Genomic DNA, 24,754 nt, shown 5'->3' with positions numbered 1-24,754 from the left:
CACACACACACACACACACACACACACACACACACACACACACACACGCTTTTGCCCTAAACTGACATATTACGTTAGTGCAGTACAATTGATGAGGCAATGTTGGTACACTATTAACTAAAGTCCACAGTTATCATTAGGGTTCGATCTTGGTGCTGTACATTCTGTGGGTTTAAACAAATGCATAACGACATGTATATATGATTATAGTGTCATACTAGATTCACTGGCCTAAAAATTCTCTGTGCTCACCTACTCATCCCTTGTTTCCCCTGAGCACTTGGCAACTGCTGATCTTTTTGACTCCATGTTTCTGTCTTTTCCAAAATGTCATGTATTTGGGATCACACAGTATGGAGCCTTTCCAAATTGGCTTCTTATACTTTGTAATATGGATTTAAAGTTCCTTCATGTCTTTTCAAGGCTTGATAATTTCTTTTTAGCACTAAATATCATCACAATATGTTTATCCATTCATTTGTTAAAGGACATCTTGGTGCTTCTAAGTTTTAGCAATATGAATAAAGCTGCAAATTTTTGTATGGATATACTTCCAACTCATTTGGGTAGTTACTGAGGAACACAATTGCTGGATCATATGATTCCAGTATGTCTTGTAAGAGACCACCAGACTGTCTTCCTAGGTGGCTGCACCACTCTGCATTCCCACCAGCAGTGAGTTAGAGTTCCTATGGCCCCACATCCTCGCCTGCATTTGATGTCAAAGTCCTGAATTTTTGTCATTCTAATAGTGGTATCTGTTATTTTAACCTGCATTTCTCTAATGACATATGATATTTAGCATATTTTCCTCTGTGTATTTGCCATCTGTATACCTTCTTTGGGAAGGGTCAGTTCAGATCTTCCACCCACTTCTTAATGGGTTTTCTTACTCATGGTGTGAAGAGTTTTTTGTATATCCTGGATACTAGTTGTTTGTTTGTTTTTTTAATCAGAAATGTGTTTTGCAAAGATTCTTCTTTGGTTTACCTTTTTTATTCTGTCTTTTGCAGAGCAGACATTTCTCATTTTAATGAAGCCAAACTTATCAACTTTTTTCTTTCATAGGTTATGCTTTTGGCATTGTACCTAAAAAGTCATCACCAAACCCAAGGTCACCTGTATTTCCTCGTATGTTATCTTCCGGAAATTTTATAGTTTTTGGTTTATTTTTGGGTCTAGATGCATTTCTTTAAGATTTTATTTGATAGAGCAAGAGAGAGGGATAGACTACCAACATGGGGTTTGATCCCACAACCCTGAGATCATGACCTGAGCCAAAATCAAGAGTCAGACACTTAACTGACTCTGCCACCCAAGCACCCCGGGTCTATGATGTGTTCTGAGTTAATTTTGTGAAAGGTTTAAAATGTTTAAGATCTGTGTCTACATTAAGTGCTATGTGTTGGAAAGACTATCATTTCTCCACTGGGTTGCCTTTGCTTGTCAAATATTGACTATATTTGTGGGTCTATTTCTGAGCTGTCTGCTGTGATACACTGATGTATATGTCTATTGGTTCACCAATATCTGTCTGTACTATCCCTCATTTTATATTAAGTCTTATAGTTGAATAACATCAGTCCTCAACTTAGTTCTTTATTGTGTTGGCTATTTGGGGGTCTTCTACTGTTCCATATAAACTTTAGAATTGACTTGTTGATATTCACAAAATAACTTCTGGGATTTTGGCTGGGACTGTTTAATCTATAGATCAAACTGGGAAGAACCGACACCTTGACAATACTGAGTCTTCCTATCCATGTACATGGAATCTCTCTCAGTTTATTTAGTTCTTATGATTTATCACTTTTATCATTTTCCTCATATTGGCCTTATACATTTTTTTAGAGTTCTAAGTATTTCATTTTGGGGGTGCTGATGTAAACGACATTGTAAATGACAATTTCAAATTCTGATTGTTGCTGGTATTTAAGAAAGTGATTGGTTTTTGTATGCTAACCTTCTATCCTGTAACCTTGTTATAATCACTTATTACTTCGATTTTTTGATGCTTGGAGTTTTCTATATAGACAATCATATCATCTGTGAATAAACTTTTAATTCTTCCTTCCCATTCTGTATGCTTTTGATTTCCTTTTGTTACTGTCCTATTGCATTAGCTAGGATTTCCAGTACAATGTGGCAAAGGAGTGGTAAGAGGGGACATCCTTGCCTTGCTCCTGATCTTGGTGGCAAATCATTTAGTTTCTCACCACTAAGTATGATGTTAAGTAGAAATTTTTTTTAGATGTTCTTTATCAAATTGAGGAAGTTCCCCTGCATTCCCAGTTTGCTGAGAGTTTTTAATCATGAATGGGTGTTAGATTTTGTCAAATGCTTTTTGTGTGTCTATTGGTAGGGTCATATGAGTTGTCTTCTTTAGTCTGTTGATGAGATGAATTACATTAATTGATTCTTGAATGTTAAACCACCTTGCGTACCTGGAATAAATTCAATTTCACTTGGTCATGGGTGTATAATTTTTATATGCTATTGCATTTGATTTGCTATTTTGTTGAGGAATTTTTTTAATCTATGTTCATGAGAGATAGTAGCTTATAGTTTTTCTTTCTTGTAATGCTTTTGTCTAATTTTGATATCAGGTTAATGCTGGTCTCATAGAATGCTTAGGAAGCACTCCTCCTTTTATCTGCAGGAACAGAATATACAGAGAGGTATAATCTCTTCCTTAAATGTTTGGTAGAATTCACGAGTAACCCATCTGCGCCTGGTGCTTTGTTTTGGAAAGTGATTATTGATTCATTTTTTAAATAGACATAGCCTTACTCAGATTGTCTACTTCTTCTTGTGTGACTGTTGACAGATTGTGTGTTTCAAGGAATGGGGTCCATTTCATCTCCATAATAAAATTTGTGGATACAGGGTTGTTTGTAATATTCCTTTGTCCTTTTATGGTCTATAGAATAAGTAGTGGTCAGTTTTTCATTTCTAGTATTAGTGATTTTTAACTTTTTTTTTTTTTTTTAGTTAACCTGGTCAGAAGTTTATCATTTATTGATCTTTTCAAAGAACAGTTTTTGGCTTTTTTGATTTTCTGATTTCTTCTTTTCAATTTCATTATTTCTCCTTTAAGTTTTATTATTTTTCTTCTTCAGATTTACTGCGCTCTTTTCCTAAGGTTGAAGCTTATAGATTTAAGATCTTCTTTTCTAACATAAACATTGGCTGCTGCACATTTGCTTGTAAGCACTATTTTTGCTGCATCCCACAAATTTTGATCACTTGTATTTTCTCCTTTTAGTTCAAAATATTTTACAAGTTTCTTAGGCTTCCTTGATCCATGTGCTCGTCAGAAGCATGCTGTCAGCTCTCCAAGTGTGTGGGAATTCTCCAGTCACCAGTCATGCATTCTTAGGCTAATCCCACTGTGCCCTGACAGCATATTTTTATTCCTATTCCTTTCAATTTAAAGTGTGTTTTATGGCCCAGGATGTGGTTTATTTGGGTGACTGTTCTGTGTGAGCTTGGGGATGTGTGTTTTGCTGTTGTTACACGGAATGCCCTATAAACGTCAGTTAAATACAGTCGATCCAGGTGAACTCTTCAGTTCAACCATGTCCTCAACTGATTTGCTACCTACTGGATCTGTCCATCACTGATACAGAGATGCTGAAGCTCCACTGTAACTGTGGATTTGTCTATTTATTTCTGCAGATTTATGGCTCTTGTCTGATGGATTGTGGTATTTTGTTAGGCATGTACACATTAAGAATTACAACTTCTTAGAGAATCATCCCCTTTATCATATGTAATCCCTGATAACTTTTCTTGCTCTCGACTCTGCTCCGTAAGAAATTAATGTAGCTACTCCAGCTTTTTAAGTTAGTGTTAGCATGGTATATTTTTCTCCATCTCTTTACTTTTAATCTGTGTTTTTATATTTAAAGTGCATTTCTTACAGTCCACATGCAGTGGGTTGTGTTTTTGGTCTACTCTGATGGTGTAATTGGTGCATTTAGGTCAGTGACATTTAAAGTGATTCGTATGTTTGGATTATTATTTAACATATTTGTTGCTATTATCTATTTATTGTACTTGTTCTTTGTCTTCCACTCTTTTTCTGCATATATGATCTGACTTTTACTCCTTTCTTGGCATATCAGTTATATTTCAGTTTTTACTTTCTCAAGTGGTTGTCCTTAAGTTGATGCTTCATAACAGAACATTCTCAGTTCCTCCCTCCTGCCCCTATAACATTGCTGCCATTCATTTCACTAATGCATAGGCTATAATCACCCAAGACATTGTTCCTATCATTACTCTGAACAAACTTTTTTTAAGATTTATTTGTCAGAGAGAGCGAGCAAGCGGGAGAGCACAAGCAGGGGGAGCGGCAGGCAGAGGCAGAGGGAGAAGCAGGCTCCCCACGGAGCAGGGAGCCCGATGCGGGGCTCGATCCCAGGACCCTGGGACCATGACCTGAGCTGAAGGCAGATGCTTAACCGACTGAGCCACCCAAGTGTCCCATACTCTGAACAAACTTTAATCTGTAAGAGCAATTAAGAATTATAAAAACAACAGCTTCTCTTTAGTCTTTGTGTAATCCTTCTCTAACATCTCCTCTTTCTTTATGTAGACATGAATTTCTGACCTCACCACCCTCATCTACTGATGAGCCCATTCGTCATTTGTTACGGTGTCTCTGATTTCCAGCACTGCCTTTACATTCTCTGTAGGGCATCCATTTATCCACTGACATTACCCACCCCTAATTTTGGAGCAGTGGTTTCCCCAATGAGTTCAGTTCGCTGATGGATCAAAGTTGGGATCCGGCTGAACTCAACTGGTTGGTTTCCATTTCTAAACTTCTTTCTTGTTGTAAGGATCCATGTGACAAAGTCCATGCTTCCTCGGCATCCTGGCATGGAGCCAAGACTATCTCTGCTACTCCCTCTTACTCTGTTATTTCTCATTTCTCCCTCCTATGGACTTAATTCAATTTTCCTTTTCCAATGTCTTAAATCCTTATTTCTTCAGTTTCCAGGATCTCTTATTACCTAATATATTTTAGGCTATCAATTTCTAAGTGCTACTTTAGTGCACCATGCAAATTTTGACTGTTTTCACCCAAAATACAATAGCTTCTTAGCGTGTCCCTGCTTTCAGCCAGGAACCCACCCCAATCCAACCAATCTATCCCACACTGACATTTTCAACATGCAAATCTAACCATGCCATTTTCTGTTTAAATGACTAGGCACGGGTATCAAGATTGAGTTAATTTTCATTAGTTTTGAACAAATAGACCTTTACAGACTGTCTTCAAATGCATCTTCTGTCTTCCTTCCAAGTCTCCCACAGCCTTGGTTTTAGAGCGGCCTCGTGGGATAAAACTTTCTGCCGTGCCAAATTTCCACACCTGCACTACCCAGTGTAGTAGCCGCTTGTCTTAAATGTGGCTAGTGAAGCAAAAGAACAGAATTTTGAATTTAATTTAAATTAATTTAAATTTAAAAGGTCCACCACACTAGACAGTGCAGCTCGACACAGATAAGCCTGTCCTTCACTGGGAATATCTCATTGAGTATGCAGTTTGATTTAGTGCATTCTCCTCTTACTCTACTGTAAAAGATATGTTATTTCAGATTTAAACTAAATCATGAAAACATTTAGTTCAGAGAGATTCAGATTGCAGAGTCGGTAAGCATATTAAAATCAGTGAATTCAAATTGACTAGAGAAAGATAAACCTTCTCAATGTAGGAAATTAAACTTTAATGTCAAGGAAGAACTGACTACAGGGTAAATACACTCTTTGGAAGCAAACACAATGTCTTCTGTATTTGTGTCTCCCCTACATTGCTCAGCAAATCCTCGGTTGGCTACCAGGAGGCAGGCCCTTACGGCCAGCAGCTGAGCACTGCCACAGCTCAGATTCTAAACCGTCACCAGCACAAAACCAGCCTCAGGGATGGGTTCGCATGTACAAGTTTGTAGTTCACAATGTCTCCAGGTTTAAAGAAGAATTTCATTTTTACAAGTCACAAGCAGTGAGCAGTGGTTCTCAAACTCTTGGACCTGAAGAACGCTTTAAACTGTTAAAAATTGGTGAAATGTTAAAAAGCTTTTGTTTCTAGGACTAATGCTTTGATATTTACTGTATTAGAAAGTAAACTGACAAACTTTTTAAAATGCAAGACTTCACAATCACTATCTGCACCAATTGTCAGAGCACAGTATCACCACATCTCACAGCCTTGGAAAAAGCCATGTACCTTCAGGAGAGGAGAGTGTGGACACAGCAAATCATGTCAGTGTTATTCCAGAAACAGTTTGACCTCACAGACATCCCTGGAGGGTCTCGGGGTCCCCCTGGGTCCCTGGAGCCTGTGTGGGTCTGCTGTCCAGGAGGGAGACTGGGCTCCATGGCATCCCACCTGGAGTGAGGGCCGGGCGCCGGGGAAGGCAGCGGCTCTGGTCCATGCACACGTACGGATCCTGAGATGTGCTTTCTGAAGCTATTTGTCAGCTCACCAAGAGACGAAACAACTATTTTAAACATATTAGGAAATTGTATGCTGCAGGGTTTTTTTGAACATTCTTCCTTATCATCGTTGGTCCTGGTAGGAACAGCAACAACACAAATCTCAGTGTTCTTTTCTAGGGCTTCTGGTTGGGGAGAAAGGGTATAAAAAGTTCTAATTTAGACTTATCAAGTAAAAGTAATAAAGTGCCTAATACAGAGTTTGACATTTTCTAGGTACTCAGGATATGCCTCTTCATTAATTCACTCTCCAAATCAAATTTAAGTTTGCAAATAAAGTTATTTAAAAAGAGGAGAAGTACACACTATTATAAAGAATTCCAGTAGGAGTTCATTACAATGGAAGGCCATGGGTTTGGAAATGAAATGGAAAAGTACAGCCAGGAGAGATTAAATTTGAGGCTGTATGGCTGGATTGATTGATTGTTAATTAGAGTAATTATCTAAGAGATAACAGAATTACTTCTTGGTTGATATAATTTGGTCACTGAAGCATCCGAAGTACTCCTACTGCAAGCTGAGTGGTCTAAGGATTTTAGAAAGCAAAATCTCTTGAGGGCCACAAAACTTTTTGAGTGTCTGAAATCTTCCATGCTGGCTCAGGAAAACACAAACCAGAAAATCCTGACACCTGTACACTGGCAGTAGGCCACACGAAGCTCTTCAGAGTTCATACCACGTTTTAAAGAAGGATTTGTGGACATACACTGAAAGGGAAGGTAACTCGCAGTATACTAGTGAAACGTCTAAATTAAGAAAACTCAGGACTAGCCTATTTTAACAACAAGAAATAGCAGAGAATAAGGTGGTAAGACCATCAAAGGAGGCTGATAATGACCCCCAGGTCCTCACTAGCTCCCCTTCAGGGTGGCTGCCCCAAGACACAGGGGAGGCACGGTGTTGGTCCTAGAAAATGAGAGCCCCATCGAGGTTCACAAGCACATGCAAAGAGCCTCTGGATAGGTTTCTCCGATATGTAAATTAAGTAGCCATTACCTATTCAAAGTTGAGAGGAGTATGAATTTTTAGAAATGAAAATAAGTCTATATGGAACACCATTTTCATAGTATTCCCTACATGGTAAGTGAACAGCAGGGCCAATTCCACCATCTTTAACCTACAAATGGAAACCTTAATCCTCTAAAGCAGAGCTGGAGACCATAACCCATGCAGCCGCGTGGTCTACACATGCAGGAATCACCACGCGTTCCCACCCTCACATACCCCCACGCTGACTCAGCCTCAAGGTCCTACCGCTATTACCTTTTAAACGGAGGTCAGATCTCACTGATCCTGACTCATCTAAATGTGCATCAATCTCAGGATCTTTCTGACTCCTCTGCCTGTAAATCACATGCCACAATGCTACCAAAGTCCTCCCTAAACCCTAAATGTGCTCCTCTTGTGCCTTTGCCTAAAATCTTCAAGTGGTACCCTGACATCTTCAGGATAAAGTCTAAGTTCCCAAGCATAGTACACAACAGACCTTAAAATCTCGCCCATCCTACCTAATTTCTTGCTTTCCCCCAAATGTACTATGCTTTTTCTCCTCCCTCCCTCCCTTCCACAAATATTAACGACACACTATTTTAGATCTTTGGCATACATGAATGAACAAAAAGATCCTTGTCTTTGTGAGCTTCATGTTCTTGTGCTAGACAGGCAGAAGGATAGAGAGGCGTACAGATGATGTAGGTAGCGAAATGACAGGTAGATGGACAGATGATGGGTAGGTAGGTAGGAAGATGGATGACTGACAGTGTCAGAGGTGATAACTGCAATGGACATATGTGAATCAGGAGGGGAAGTGTAGGGATTGTACGAGGTGACACTGTGTCGTACCATTTTAACTGGGTGGTCAGAGAAGGCTCACGAAAAGAGTAACCCTTGAGCAGAGACCTATGGAATGGTAACAAGCAATGTATGTATCCGAGGGAAGAACATTCTAGGCAGCAGCAGCCAAGAGCATAAAGGCCCCATAGCAATTATGTGCTTGAGAAACATCCAGAAAACCAGCGTGGTTGCAGAAAGGAGACGATGTGAAAGACAAGACCATGGAATAATGGGAAGCCAGACCACGGACATGGTAGATGCGAATCTTACTCCGAGAGCAGCAGAAACTGCTGGAATACGAGCAGAGGCGTGTCACCAGCTAACCCATGTTTGGGTCACTGGTCTGGCTCTTCCTTTGGACTGTGAGCTCCTTCACCCAAAGCAGGCAGAGCTCCAAGCTCATCCCCAGGTCTGGGGTTCTAACTGGAAAGACAGACTCCAAGTGCAGCAGGTGTTCCCATGTCTGCTGCCCTGTGGGGATGCTACCTGACACGAACGGAGATTCTGAAGTAGGGCTCCAGGTGGGCTGGACCGAGACAGGTGTGATTTTCTTCTAAGAGGGCATTGTTGCAGGTTCTCGTACTCTCCTTCAGCACCCTCCACCCACACTTCTCTCCCACATCTACTCCTCCACTCTCCAAGATGGGAGGCAGCCTGCAAGGGTGAATGGAGATGCATCTGAGGCCAAGACAGCACCATTTCCTACTTTGTTAACAGCTCTCAGACTTAACTTGAAAAGAAAAATGGTGAGGCAACCAGCACCTGGCCTGTCTCCTAAAACAGCCAGGAGGATTTGGAAAATATGCCTTAGCAAAGGCCAGGAAAACATCAGGGTTTATCAGCCCCACCCTTCATCATTAGGAAAGACAGGTAATGGAGGAAACAGACTGTGTTAGGTCTTAGTTTCCATCTAAATTTTAAAAAAATTTAACACAGAAAGAGCTTAGAACAAGACACGAGTTACAAACTTCTGTGTGGTAAGAAGTCAGATAATAGAGCCAGACAAAGCTAGATTTGCATCCTGTTTTGATGAGGTACTCACTGTGTTATCATTAACAACCACACACCTCCCTGAACTTTGTTTCTCATCTATAAAATGGAAAAAACATCACCTGGCTGGTTTCTGTGAGAACTGAAGATACTGGTGATCATACATGTGTGTGCCTGCATGTCTGCATGTGTCTACATGTATTTGCACATCTACATCTGTGTGTGTTGGTGTCCATACGTGTGTCTACATGTGCATGTCTACCTGTGTGTCTGCATGTCTACGTATCTAGGTCCACATACGTATCTGTGTCTACATGTGTGTGTTTACATGTCTCTGGGTCTACATGTGTGCCTACACACCTTTGTATATATCTGCATGCATGTGTCTGTGTCCACATGTGTATCCACATGCGTGTCTACCATACGGGGGCTGTGTGTGCATGGATGTGTGTTTACATGTGTGTCTACTGTACATGTGAGTTTGTGTCTGTCTGCATGCGTCACTACCTGTGTGTCTACGGTATGTGTGATTCTGGATGTCTACATGTGTCTATACTTGCATCTGCTGTATGTGTGACTACGTGTGTACATACATAAAATACTAACATGGTAGTATCCGGACAAGTGAGGTAATTGAAGCATTTCACAGTAAGTTGACAGCACCTGTGTGCATGCCTCTACCCGCCTAACTATTTGAAAGAGGCCTCTCAGACACCTGAAAGGGGATGGGCTCCTGAGACATGCTGGGTGCTCTAATATCTCTGGAAAACAGAAGGTGGAGTTGAGAACAAGCTCCTGCTTCATTCCATCCCCACACTGTCCCCACATCAAGGCATCTGGGGAGGAGGGGGGGGTCAAGGGCAGCACTCAGCCTTCACTCTCATTCCCCAGATGACGACCCTGATGCTGTAAGGTCTGCCCTACCCCTCCCTCCCTCCTAGGAAGGAGCCCAGCCAGGAAGTCAGGCAGACAGCTCCTTACTGGAAAGGGTGGGGGGTTTGTCTTGTCACCCCACTAATGGAAGGAGCCATGAAACAGAACCAAGAGCATGGTCGATCCGCCCAGCCCTGGTGTCAACTGCCTGAGCTGCCTCATCCCACAGCCTCTGCTTCCTCTTCCGCAACACAAAGGAGCGGTAAGTACTTCACCTGTTTGTTGTAAAAACCAAGTGGGATAGTACTTGTGAAAGTGCTCTGCAAAATATAAAGTGAAGTGTTAATCTTTTGTCATCATTAGCAATCCACATCCACCCTGAACTGAAGTCCCAGCAACAACACTTACTAATGATTTTCCTTAAAAACTGTAGTTAGGGAAGCAGGAAAAAGCAACTTTAATGTAGATGTTGGAAAAAAATCTCTCAAAATGTAATTAAAATATTAATCACAAGTGTTCTGATGAGAGAAATTAATGGAATGAAATTAATGATAGAAATTTAAGCCAACCAAACCTGGGTGATGACTACAATAGAAAAAAGGTTACCAAGACAGCGTTCTTGTACACAGCACCATAAAACACCAAGGAAAGAAAAAAACACAGGAAAGTTTAAAGATTTTCTTTTTTAAAAACTACTTGAAAAACAGAAATCCTGGGCTTAAAAGAGAAGGAGAAAAATTATACTAGCAACCAAGAAAATACAAAGTAAAACCAAACTGCTGAATAATAACACCTAAAAAAAAGCAAAATTTGGCTCATGAGAGATTACTGTTTAATTGTTACGAAGTTCTAAATAGCAGACACTATCTTTAAAAATGTGAAAAGAGTTACTGTTTACTGAGTTTTAATGTGAACCCCTGAGGGTATATTTGTTTAGGAGGCAGGATGTCATTACCTGTGATCACACAACCAACCAAAGGACATTCAAACGTCCCACACTCCTGCCTCACACCCATGCAGCTGCTGCAGACATGCACCTGCCCGTCCACTTCACCATCACAATCACAGACTGGGAGATCAGTGACCTCACGACCCCTTGGTGCCTTACCTGACCGATAACGCTCATCTCGTGACCCTGAGGACCTTCGGCGGTGATAGCGAGTGGAAGAAGCAGGAGTGACGGGAGCCCGGCGCTCGGGAGGCAACGCTTGATCCACCCCTGGGTTAAGGGAAACAGCAAAGTAAGGTAAGGCTTTACTTGGCAGCCAGAGTTCATTCATTTGGTAAAATCATTTGGTAGAATGAAGCCCTGACTCACCACATGCCCGCAGCCAAGCTAGAGCACACAAGGGCGTGGACCGGGGCCAGGGGACGTCATGGACACTGAACAGGAAAGGGAGAAGTGTCCCAGGCAGGGGAAGACTCACGCCCAACACTACCCTTTAGAGACCCCAGCACAGGCTCCCTTATATCACACACGTCTAGAACAGGCATAAGAAAAATGGAGCCCAAAGAATCAAGTTATGATCTTCTTTATATAACAAACATATAGAAAGGGTTATGTTCATTCTCGAGGAAATTTAAAATTACATTTACCATTAAGGTTACCTTTACAATAAATCTCATAGGATCTCTTAACGCTACAATTCAGGTAACCAGCACTGGGCATAAATGTTCATCTTTGTTCATTCAAAATTTCTAACTCTGAAATCTTACTCCCCTCGATGTGAAATAACTGAAAAATTTCTATTTCCATATGGCCATGACGAATTACCTGAAAGGATGAAATGGTCAGATAAAACTAATTTGACAGGTATTTGTCAGAAGCTGACCTAGATCTGGTGATCACAATACCGATTACACTTGGGAACTCGAGCAGCAGGAAGCACCATCTCTATAAAACTAAGTACAGCAGGAAAGGTTTCAACATTACAGTGCAGAAGTAAAGAAATTCGGAGCACTGGGCATCAAACATTAACTGCTGAGTCTTCAGAAGAGGACCAGCAATACTTGGTAGAGAAAGTAAACCAGTGATGGCTATTTTAACAGAAACTGTTTAGGTTTTCTGTGATGGCCCCATGAGGGTTATTTATATCACAGGTGTAGTATTTCTCTTGTGCTAGTGATTTCTACACCTCAGTTCTTTTTTTTTAAGCAGGCTCCATGCTCAGTGTGAGGCTTGAACTCACGACCCTGAGATCAACAGTTGCCCGCTCCACCGACTGAGCCAGCCAGGCACCCGCCGCACCTCAGCTCCGGCTGACATGTTTGTGGTTAATGACATGATAGGTTAGCTAATTGCAGATTAATTGCATTTGGTTAACTGCATTAGAATTGTGCAGGAGACAGCCATGCCACAGTCACGCGGCGAGCTCCTGCAAGCGCTCCATCCAGCAGGTACACCAACATACATCATTAAACTTCTTGATGACACAGCAGCTCACAGCTGCCAAACCCTGTCCAGTTATAGTCTGCAAATGATCTTTAAAAAAAACTACTGTATTTCATCAAACAGATGCACAGAATTTATGAAATCAAGGAGTACTATTAAGTCATAATGACAAGTGGTGGTCATTTGGTGTTTTTATTCGTGTTTGTAAACATGAGCTTATGATCCCTTTTCATTGCCCGTTTTAGACAACACATGACTTCTTTACAGAAGTGTGACCCTCACTGCACCACAGTTAGATCATGAGTCAGTAGTGTGCTGTGAACACCCTTCTATCTTAGACTTTTTTATTATTCCTGGGTTAATATTTGAATCTTTTGATTCCATCATCTTGGTTTTCAATGGACCTCTTGCTAATTCCTTCAAAATATCCCAACAGAACCGAAACCCTTTCCAACACTTTCTCCCCTATGGGCAATCACCAACAACTTGGGGACAGTCTTCTAGTTCGGTATTCTTTTTCCCTGAAGACCCTCCTTGTGGATCCCCTCCTGCTCTAATCCGGGCTGGCTGGTCCAGACCTGCTGTACAACCACCACAGAGCATCCCTTCCTCCTGGAACTTGGCTTTTGCCCAGACATCTAAGCAAAATTACAGATAAATTTGAAGTTTGGAAAATGTGTATAAATCTATTTATTTGGAAGTTACATGCATTCATGGCTTCTCATGCCAATTACTGGTGAGAAGTCAAATGTCATTCTGATGGTATACTGTTCATGAAAAATCTGTTTATTGTTTTCTTTTCTCCCCTGTCAACTTTCACAATTTTTACTTTACTCCCACCGAAGGAGCTGCGAGTCTGTCCTCCTCCTGTGGCGGGGTTATCACCAGACCTACCGCCAGCAAGCAGATGTTTTACCTGAGCTGTTGCATTTACCTGCAGAAGAGACCTCTGGTCTCCTGTGAATCATTCGGGGCTGGAGCTTTTCTCACTCTCTGGGGCACATGCTCAGATTCAGTACCTTGTAACCCAAATCCTGAGGTTTTCAGGTCCGTTTCTCCAGAGAACAAACATCTCTGGGGAGTGGGGAAGACGTGGGTTGCCTGCTTCCTTGATGCCAAGCCTCATCGTCTCCCTCTGGTGCCTGTGAGAGTGGCACCACCTGCGACATGTGGCACCCCCATCATCGACCCCAATACCACAAAAACTTGCCACTGTCTCTCCCAGCCGTCCGTCCTGTGCACTGACACTTCACCCACTCAGAGACGCATCTTGGTGCGGTTCTGGGAAGAAGCAGAGCTAAATGTGCACGTTCAAGCTGCCAAGGTCTAGCAGATTTATACATACAGCTAAGTCTGGCTTCCACCTCAGTCCTACTACAGACCTCGGGAATTCCATTAACCCTAACCCCTCGTGGGTCCCCTGTGGCCGTGCACCTCTGGGAAACACAGGCGTGGCGCACAGACCGGGGACCTGCCGCCGGTCCTCAGCTAATTTTGCACACAAACACTGGACGTTTACCTTCATAGGCTGAAGTACACAGCTTACAACACAAGTTTTAAGAGAAATGGTTAACTAACAGAAGGAGAATACCTTCAACAGCTCACCGGCAACAGGGCATTTTAAAAAGCTAAAATATTGGTGTGCACATTTCTGTCATTAGTTTTTATCTGCCCTCACTGTGAATGAAATCTGAAGTAGCTTAAAGTATGTTCTGACAAGGAAAAGCCCTCCGTCAAATATGCAGCAACTCCAGATTAGAATTTCCCACCTGTCCGCACAGGGGGACCCCGAGGCAATGAGTGAGGGGTCCTTCCGTCGTGTTTAAGGTAGCACGTGCACACACATCTTTACTAGAACACACAGAGCTCAGGATGCAGGACGCCGAGGCCCCAGGCTCCTGCCATGACTGAAAACCAGCTCTTGGGACCCCTGGAACATGGGCAACAGAATGTGGGGACCGGGTCTGAGCGAGGACACTAGAAGGCCAGGGGTCTTGAGGGAGGTGAGGAGCCCTCCAAAACCACACAAAGCCAGTGGGCAAAGATTAATCCTTCTCAGGCAAACACATGGCGGGGATGGAGAGTGGCCCTCCGTCCCACACTTACGAAGCACCACATGGCAGAGACGCAGCTTCGGGTCCCACGTGAATGGAGGGACAGGGCACCAGGGACACGTCGTGCTCTCAAGCCCGGCTACCCTGAGCCTCAGTTTCCCGTCTGTACACAGCCCTGCCATTCTAAGTAGCATCTGAATGTTCACGGGTAGCTGCCCCTTCCCTTGAGATGGGCGCTCCCTCCCGGGGCTCCCAGGTGCGCTGGGGGCTCGGTCCTCGGGGCAGAGGTCATGGGCTGCTGGGCTCTGCACACTGGGGCAGTGACACTGTCACACAGGCAAGTCTACCTGGTCCCTGGAAGAGAAGCAGCCTCGTGATCTCGCTGCCAAACGACTCGTCCCCCAGTGACCTTCCCAGGACAGACTGCTGCCCAGGAACGAAGTCAGGGCAGCTAACAGCTGTGAGGTCGGCGGACAATGACGTGTTCCTCGGATTCTCACCCGGGAGCCGGGACGTCTATCTGCTCATCCCCTCCCCAGGCAACACTGCCCCGGCCCACGGGAGGAGCTCGGGGAGGGCTCCTGAACCAACACGGCCGGTCTTCACAGCGTGCGCTGGGCCTTGCGAGGCTCCCGCCAGGCGTCAGTTCAAACATGGCCTTCAGTGAGAGTTCTCTTTCCCTCGAGAACCACAAAGGGGCTCAAGAGGAAGGAACCCGAGGAGCCCAAGAGGAAAGAGGAAGGTGGCCAGGCAGGGAGACAGTAACCAAGCCCAGGACCCCGGCCCTCTGCCAGAGACGTCCTTGGACAGCCACACGCGAGTCCGTTCCAATTGCTTCCAACACATGACGAAGAAAGGACTCTGCAAAGGAAATCCCTAACAACACAGTGCTGTCCCCTGAGCACCCCACCAATTCCAGTACCAGACACTGGAAACCATGACAGTCCTCACATACACCCAGGAATGTGGCCACAGGGGCTCTGTGGCTCTGACATGCTGTGTGCTTCGGGCCAGGACACCTGCCGTGTAGACCACCCTGGCTCATCCGGGTATCAAATGTTCTAGAAAACATCAAGACTTCTAAATTCAGAGAGCAAGGGAAATACATAAGAACGCTGTGGTTTTCCACATAGTTTCAAGAGATCACGAAGGATTTGTGGAAGATGACTTCAGTAAAAATGCATATGGGATTCAAAACTAGAAGACCTTGATCCAATTTCTGGTCTTATTCTTAGTCCGCGTGGAACTGGGCAAATGTCTCAGGCGCTACCTCAGCTTCCGTGTACATTGGGGAGTAGACATGGACATAGTCACACGTGAGTGACGTCCCCTCGGGCCCTTGCTGGAACCCAAGCCTCTCTGGTCCTGTCCCCTGTCGCGTTCAGCGCCCGTGGATCCCAGGGCCCAGCAGGACTCACAGCCTCCCTGGGGCTCCTACACACGTGGATCCAGCTTCAGGAACCTGGTGAAATTGCGGAGGGCTCTTCCATGTTTCAAGTCTACACAAAAACGATTTCTGAATTGTCCCCTTCTCCTCTAGTACCTAATTAACTCTCACATAGCGGCACTTACTTCTAAAATAAGTGCAATCAAGCCTTTGCAGAAGATACGCAGTACCGTCATTACGTAAGATGAGAACCTTACTACGTTTGCTCTGTATGGACTCAGATGAGAACACAGCACAGAAAAAAATTCCATCACCTCCACAGCTGCCCCAACCGTCAGCCTGATTCTTGTTTCTGCCTCTCATAACCGAAGTTCTTGCTGAAAATCAGTGCAAATTTGCTAACCATAGTCCTGTCAATATACTGTAGTTTGATTAGAGACTCATTTTGTGGAAAAGTGCAGAAGATCTGGAACTTTAGAGAGCTTGACGTGCACCAATGCTCGCTCTTTCCTCACCGAGTAACAACAGAAGCTCAGAAGGGAATGAGTGCACGAGGTCAGGAGCGGGGCTGCAAATGTCTGCGTTTTTCAGATGTCCACACGAGCCAGTTCCAAAGCAGACGTCTTTCTCGCTGCCCAGGTGGACACTCAGACCCCACTACCGGCTCTGCTCAGGCTGCAGAAGCTTGCACAGGAGGAGGCTTCTCGGCTCCCATCACCCCCGGTATGGGGAAGCAGGAACTCGGCTGGTAGGACACCACTAAGAATAACGGGAAATCCATCTGACCAAACCCACAGCTGCGTGTGCTAGAACAAGAGCTCAGCCAATGAGAGGAGCAAACTGTGTACCGAGATCATGACCGTGGGTGGCTCACCTAGGACATGGGTGTTTCACCTCTCGCTGAGGAAGGCTCAGCTCCCACAGCAAGTCCATCTGGAAAGGATTCACACCAAGTCATAGACCGGCAACCTGATTTAAAGACCCGTTTTCTCTTCTGGGGTTTAAGCTTGCACCTGACACCCCGTCCGTCATGAACAGACAGCATGGCGTGACCCCTCAGTGGGGGTGGTCCCCAAGGAACCTGTCCCTCAAGCCCTGGTGGGGATGGGCCAACGTGGCTTCCGGGCCCAGGACTGCACTCTGGGAGACCCTAACTCCTGCTGCAGAATGAAGACACGGACCCGGTGTGCAGCGGGCACCGGAGGAGCAGAGACCCGGCCAGCGGCAGCTCAGGAGGCCACGGCACCCGCACACTTTCTTCTCTGAGTCTCAAATGGCACCTGACTGCAGTTTGCACCCTTAAACACAAGCCAAGAACATGCCTCATCATCCAGGAGACCAGGAAGGGCACAATTCACAAGCTCTGAACTCTGTCCCTTGCAGGAGACTCCTTCACAAACCTGGGGACCCAGCAGGAGCCTTGGCAGCTGGGCTTCAGATGCTGCCGCCTCTGTACGGGCCTGTCCCAGGTAAAACGACTTCAGGACAGTGTGTCTGCAGTTAGAGCACCGAACACCAGGGGATGCGGAGCTAAAATCCAGGATTAATGATCATAAAATACAATTCAGTTGACTAGAATGTGCAGAGGCCCCAAATCGTGTTCTCCTTTAACCTCTCAGATACGGGAACAGTGAGGAGCACTATGTGTCACCATCTACAAGTATCCAGATCGGAAATCAAAACAAAGCTGTGCTCACGGTGGAGATGACTCCAGCACCAAGGGGTCCGTCTGCCTGGATGCTCGGGGCATGACACAGAGCTGAGCACCGCGCGGACATGATGGCTCGGCCCTCGGCGGGGCCGGCTCTGAGTGCTCCCTACTCCACCAGAGCCCGTGAGCAACAGCACCTGCTGGACACACTGGCCTGGTGCCCACGTGGGGGCTGTGGCCAGGAGGACGCAGGGCAGGGCCCTACCTGCCACCAGCAGGGATTTGACAGGGCATCCACACCCTAGCAGCCGGTCTGTAACGTGCAGATGGTTACTGGTTCATCCTTCCGCAAATATCTGGAAGCGCCTACCTCCTTGGGGAGAAGTGGGAAGTTGTGAGGAGCGGGACCAGAGGGCCTGTCCTAACCCCAGGGACCCTTGCAGAAGTGACACTGGAGCTGGGCTTCGAACCACGCGCTGGTGCAGAGAGAAGGCAAGCAGGTGCCACCCTTGGAAACGGAGCACGGGACCGTCCAGCAGCAGGAGGGCCTGCGATGCTGAAGAGGGGCCAGGGCTTCTGTGTGCAAAACCTTCTGACGCAGACTCGGCTATGCTCTGCGCGGGGCCCTTGGCGTCCTTCAGCAGGAACGAACGTGGTCAATTCGCCCTCACCAAGAGAGGTCCTTCCGCCGAGGAGGCTGTTCACGCGCATCCCACGGCCAATTCCCAGGGAGCAGGAAGAGAGCAGACAGACTTGCCCTCTGGTCTCATGAGTGGAATCCACCAAGATTTCTGTAACTATACAGTCATGGGAAATCCTTGAACACAACACCACCCGGCCGTTGACGGAAAAGCAAGATAGGCATACATGGGACCGGCCCTACAGAAACCACCCTCCACGGAGAAACACGCACAGAGTCACAGGCAAAGTCAATCCCCTAACATATGCGCTGTGAGAAACAGGGACTCTGGTCCAGGGAACTCTCGCTATTTAGGTAACAGTGGAATTTGGCGGCATGGCCTCGTCCCAGGAGCAGCAGGGACTCGGTTGTCGAAGCCAGCTCTCGTGCTCAGATGTGCCCACAGAGACTGGCAGTGAGTGGGTTTGTTTCTGTTTTTAAAGTTTTATCAGGTTTGGGGATTACTGAAAGAGACACTAGGACCAAGACCCAATGGGTCAGTCTTAAGTAATATTTTCTCCTTGAAAATGATTTTTAGTGTATTTTCCTGACTCCTTCTTTCCTTTCTAGCTCCCAGCACAGTTTTTCTCCTCTAGATTTAGGGAAGCACTCAACATTGCACTCCCCAAAGACAACATATCTTCTGGGGAACCTGGTACCACCAGGTATCCAGAGAGGAAAACCAGGAGACAGACTGCTTCCGGAGCACGTTCCCTGGGATGGACTAACACCTAGGACTCCGACCCAAGTGCTCACAAATGTCCAGACAAGCCACTCTAATTCAGAACTGTGTGTCCCAAACGACATCTTAGAAATGTTTTTGTAATACTTTCTAGAAGTGTTAATATTTTCTCTGACAAATAATGTTGAAAAAAAAAAAAAGGTTCACAAAACACAAATGCCCTTACAGGAACATGCTCGGCAGGATAAGGTGACTGACCACACACGAGACGCTTCTCGTGAGATCCTAGCCCAAAAGCGTCACTTCTCAGACTGGGCGCGTCAAGAAAGCAAGCTCGGACTCGGATCCTCTGCTCTCGTGCTACTTCATTCTACAGAATGAATGGCGGTTCACACGATTTCTCAGAAATAATGACTAGCAGTGAAAACTGCAAAACTGGCTGGAATCTGCTCTCCTGAGTCTAGAACCGTGGGGAACCCGCCTTCCCTTCCCAGGGGGCTTGGGGAGGGGGCGGGACACAAGGCCCCCAGAGCAGCTTCCCCAAGCAGGCTGTGTCCTCCTCACGTCTCAGTCAGGTGCGGGAGGCTCCTGCGAACTGTGAAGCGGACCCCGTGGCTCAAGCCCGACTCCACTAGCCCCTCACCCACCTGCCCCTCCCCAACAGGGGCCCAGAGAAGAGGGACTGGAGCCCCAGCAGAGGCCTCGTCTGACACCCTAAGGCCAATGCAACATTAAACATCTCTCTCTATTTCCTCATGATTTTCAAATAATGGCCTTTCTTTGGGATAAATTCCTAAAGATAGACCTAAAGCGTACCAACGCTCACTTTCTTGTACTGAAAGATGTGTTGAACTCATTCTTTGAGCTTCTTATATTTAAAAGATTGCCCACGAAAGTAACTGTAGTCTCCGAATAGGCCCATCACCTCTGAGAATACACTGTACGATCACTGGTTCGATTTTTCTACTTCCCTTTGGAAACAGGATCGTGCTGCTGTGTGGACCTCGCTCCCCAGCAGAGCTCAGGGCCAGGGCGGCCCAATACTCCCTTGAGGAGACCAGACCCCCACGGTAGCGGAAGACCAACCCTTGCAACAAGAATTTTAGGGTTTGTCATGCAATCTTCTTTCTCAAGTGTTTCTAAGTGGTGCCCCAACTGTGAAAATAGGGTTGTACAACACCCAGTAATATATCTTCAGAGAAAAGACTGGGCCCCGAGGCAGCGGGACAGTCGGGGTGCGGGGACTGGACACGTGGCCTCCGGTGAGTCGCGTGAGCCCGTTGGGAGGATGGGGCTTGCCCGGAACCCCGCCTGCACCTGCACGCAGCTGTGTGGGAAAACCCGCCAACGTCGCCCACAGGGGGAGTTCACGGCACGGCAGGTGTGGGGGGTCGGCCTCCGGCCCTGCGCGGGGTCTCTCTCAGTGGAGTGCGCTCACCGAAGCGAAAGTAAAACAGCGGCCGGTTCCCCGCGGTGCTGGCCGCCCGCTCTCTGACCGCGGCTTCTCGGATGTCACACACCCCGATGTTGCCGGAGTGCAGCGCTCTTCCTGGGGCTCCTTCACTGTGCTGCAGTCTACACCGGACCACGGCAGCTCCGTTCGCTGCTGTAACAAGTTGAGAAAAACTAATTAATGCAAACTTTCGGTTTTTGGTTTTTTTTTTAAATTTGTTACAGCACTGAGCAGAGCTGCCGCCCCCATGCAGAACAGCACAAAGAACACCAAAGGACCACGCGACACGGGGCCACCCTCAACGCCCAGCCAGCACGGTCAGCCGCATCCTCCGCACCGTTGCGGCTCAACAGCGTCTCCCGGGGACGCACAGACCTGTTTCTGTTTCACTTCTGTTTGTTCGGTCCCAGAAACTAAAAGCCCACAATGTCAGGAGCCTACAGTCCGCCCCTGCAGCCCTCCTCAGAGACGTGGGGGCAGTCCCTGCAGGAAGGAATCACACGGACCGCCACGGAGTCTGCCATCAGCCTGGCAGTCCTGCTGGAAGACCGTCTGGTCATCTGCCCACATCTGCTCTGAAAGCCTTCCACACGTGGGTGTCCGCCAGCCAAAAATCAGACTCACTTTAAATTCACCAAATAGAACAGAGCTGCTTCCTTCCAGAAGCCAGGCAAAAGGGAAATCCAGTCCAACGGCTAAGTCAGGCCAACACAACAGGTCCACTTTCACCTTAACTTTCTCAAATATCAAGCAAAGAAAGAAAAATACACAAAATCAAAAACAAAACTACAAGCACAACAGAAACTCCACACATAAATTCAGTTCCCTGGATTGTGAGCTATGCGAACCACCCCACACCGTGCTAACGGAACACTAGCTAGGGGTGTCACAGGAGGGCAGAGGGACAGAGCGGGTCTGTGCGCCGTGCGCACCTGCAGACGTAAACCTCTCTACCAGAAACTCCTGAGCTGGGCTTGAAACAAGTCGTTTCAACAGTGGAAACTATAGAGTTCGGGAAGCACCTGTAAAATTTAGGTTGCTTTCCTTCTTCATTGAGGACTTGGGTCAGATTTAATCCATTCCTAAAACCTAGCAGATTCTCAGGGTCATCTCCAATTGAACTACGCTTCAATCAGAACTAAAGGGCCACAACTCCAGCCTGGGAGCATGTTTTCTCCTGAAATGTGCAGAATGCAGGTCAAGTGCACAGAGATTCTACAAACCTGCACCCAGGAAACACTTGAATGAGACAGACTTTGTACTTCAGGGAAGAATCCACAGCATTTTATGATCACGTTTCAGAACACAACCAACCTTTACCAAGTCAGAGCCCCATGTGGGGTACTCTAGGTTCTAGATCTGCCCCCTCATATGACAGCAACAAAAACCTTGGGTTAATTTAAACTAGAGTCAATGGCAATAATTTTTAATTCACTAAACCAAAAGTCATGTTTACATCTTAAGTGCTCTCATATTTGTTTATAATAAGCATTTTAGAGTAATCAAGGTATTCTTGCCTTCTGTAGATGAAATACCTATTAAGCTAGGCGCATTTACAGAAGAGTCCATGTGCCTCCTGGGTCCACAAAACATGTGCAATCACAGAGGAGTCCTGATGTGGCCAGCGCCACATCAGAAGTGTGACCTTTGTGCAGACTGGCCGTGAGAAAGGGTTTGCACTCAGCGGTTTCTCTTGCATGTTACACTGAACTCTTAAAATCAGATGCTTTATGTACTCATGGAGGGTACGTACTCGGAGGCTGGGGCAGGTAGGCTCCGATGAGTTTTGACCTCTTCTTTTCATACCCTTTTTGGGTGATGTCACCTGGAAGAGAAGGAAAGAGACATTCAGAATGGCCTCAGTGACAAGTGGGTCGCTCTTCAGATTGTAAGATGCCGCAAGTTACATCTTTTGTATCTTCTGTTTGCCTTTTAATTATAATTTAAAGAATGAAGGACCTCGTCATTCACCTTGGCCCTCCCCTGCCCTCAAATAGTCATTTAAGTTACATAAAAATCCTTGGTAGGCTCCTGCTTGTCCCAGCCCCTCCCTGCGGGGGTCTCGGCCCTCACAGGACCCAGAATTAGTCTGTGATCTTGTTCACACCAGCTGAGCAGAAAGCCTTCCAGTCTGCATGGCTCTCACTAGCTTAGCCGAAGGGACACTGCAGGCATCGATGCTGGGGACAGCCACCCAAACCGCTGCTGATCAGCATCTTCCTCCACTGACCAACCCCGCTGGGCAGTCCCAAGGACACCAAACTGCTCGGGTGTTTATGAAAATAAGTGACTCAGACCAAATGAAACATGAAATAAAGCAAGAGAATGTGGGAACTACAGAAATCCAAAGTATGTGAGCAAGGTGCTCATCCTTAAAGCAAAAATGGAAATGTTAAAGCCAGAGGTTCACACGCAGAAAAGCAAGGCGTATACACACTGACATTTTCCCCAAGTGCTCAGTACCTAGGACAAAGCAACCCATGGAACACACAACAGCCTTTTCTAATTTTAAGTGCTAATACACACAAAATGCTGGTTCTGCTCTTGAATATTTTGTAGTGTTTTTCCCCCCAATATTCTGATCAAACCATCATTCCCAGAAGAGCTAAACAGTCAAGTTTTAATAAAAATACAGCAGATTGGTGAATTTGCTTTTTCTGATGACATACGCTCACTAAATTTGAGCAAACCATAAAGCACCCTGAGTGTTTGCTGACTGACCCAACAAACTCACAGCTCCCACTGTGAGTCGTGTGTGCCCCATGAAACGCATACCTTGTTTTAAACAACAGAAGTCTGTGGAAAACATCCGTTCACCCTCCGGTGAACACGCACTACAGCTGGGCCCACACCCACCCTCAGCACCGAGGCTGCTTGGCTGCTTTTGGACATGCTCCATCCAATCCCCCATTTTATTTATTTATTTTTAAAGATTTTATTTATTTATTTGAGATACAGTGAGCAAGAGAGAGAGCACGAACAAGATGGGGGGGTCAGAGGGAGAAGCAGACTCCCCACTGAGCAGGGAGCCCAATGTGGGCTTGATCCCAGGACCCTGGGATCATAACCTGAGCCGAAGGCAGATGCTTAACCAACTGAGCCAGTCAGGCACCTCTCAAATTCCCTACTTTAAAAAGGTGCCTAAAATCTCAATAACCAAAAACCCCATGTGCACACACACTCTGGAGCGTGTTTGCAATTTCAGGAAAAAGGAGTAAGTTAGCGAATTAGGACACTGGCTGAGAAGTGTTGGTCACGGGTCACACCTTCTGATTCCTGCCCACGACCAGTACACCTCTTGTCATGTTAAAGACAAGAAAACATCTTTGAGGAAACAGCGTAAAACCAACCTGCAGAAGAAACACCACCGCGATAGGGAAGTGGTGTGGCTAGGGGGGACCACGCGGGGGAGGCGGGGTCAGGGGTCAGAGGTGGGGACAGCGAAGCTCCCAGTCCTGCTCAGAGGGAGGAACCCTCTACCCTTAGAGGACACGGCAGTAGACGCAGGAGGCTTCTCCCAGCCCCACGGACCCCGAGAAGCAGCTCCCCATGGGCTCCCTGCCTCTCACTCCGTAGGCTCTCCCCACTGCTCTCTGAGCACAGTGCCAGGGAGGAACCAGTTCATTTCCTGCTCCTTCACCCTCCGCAGCTCAGGGCCGCATTTCCCCAATTCAGAGCCTGTCTGCTCCCCGCAAGGGAGGGGCCGGGACATCAGGGCCGGGCAGAGGGGCACACAGGAGACGGCGGACCGTGGGGCCACAGCGGTCCTGAGCAGCCCCCTTCCCCGGCCATCCCCCGTCCTCCCAGCAGCTCTGCACAATTCCAGGCCCGAGTCCCAGCCTGGGTAAGCCAGCACCTTTCACGGTTTACACTGCACCCAAAATTCAGCTCATGTTTTAAAAATGTCTCAGATGGGGCACCTGGCTGGCTCAGTCAGTAGATTATGCGACTCTTAGAGTTTGAGCCCCATGTTGGACGTAGAGATTACTTTGAATGAATGAATAAATAAGGACTAGAAATACATTTGCAGGAGCACCTGGGTGGCTCAGTTGGTGAAGCGTCTGCCTTCAGCTCAGGTCATGATCCCGGGGTCCTGGGATCAAGCCTCGAGTCGGGCTCCCCTCTCAGGGGGGAGCCTGCTTCTCCCTCTCACTGTCCCTCTATGCACTCTCTTGCTCTCTCTCTCAAATAAAATCTTTAAAAAAGTCCCAGAGGAACATGTAAGTATGGGAGGAGGAGGTCCTCACTTAACT

The 24,754-nt window shown here is 46.3% G+C and overlaps 1 protein-coding gene across 1 annotated transcript in view; it reads right to left on the bottom strand.

The window, feature by feature from the left end:
• Nucleotides 1-24,754, bottom strand: part of DIP2C (disco interacting protein 2 homolog C) — a 281,152-nt gene that overhangs the window by 174,829 nt on the left and 81,569 nt on the right. The window contains exons 3-5 of the mRNA XM_073879852.1: nt 22,255-22,326; nt 20,487-20,654; nt 11,312-11,422 (exon numbers count right to left, since the gene is read on the bottom strand). Of these exons, the coding sequence (XP_073735953.1) occupies nt 11,312-11,422; nt 20,487-20,654; nt 22,255-22,326 (351 nt within the window). The remainder of the gene's footprint in view (nt 1-11,311; nt 11,423-20,486; nt 20,655-22,254; nt 22,327-24,754) is intronic.

This window comes from Callorhinus ursinus, unplaced genomic scaffold, assembly GCF_003265705.2.
Source record: "Callorhinus ursinus isolate GAN/ISIS: 27379988/994484 unplaced genomic scaffold, GSC_fseal_2.0 scaffold36, whole genome shotgun sequence".
Classification (NCBI taxonomy): Eukaryota; Metazoa; Chordata; class Mammalia; order Carnivora; family Otariidae; genus Callorhinus; species Callorhinus ursinus.
This window is presented reverse-complemented; position numbering and strand designations above follow the sequence as displayed.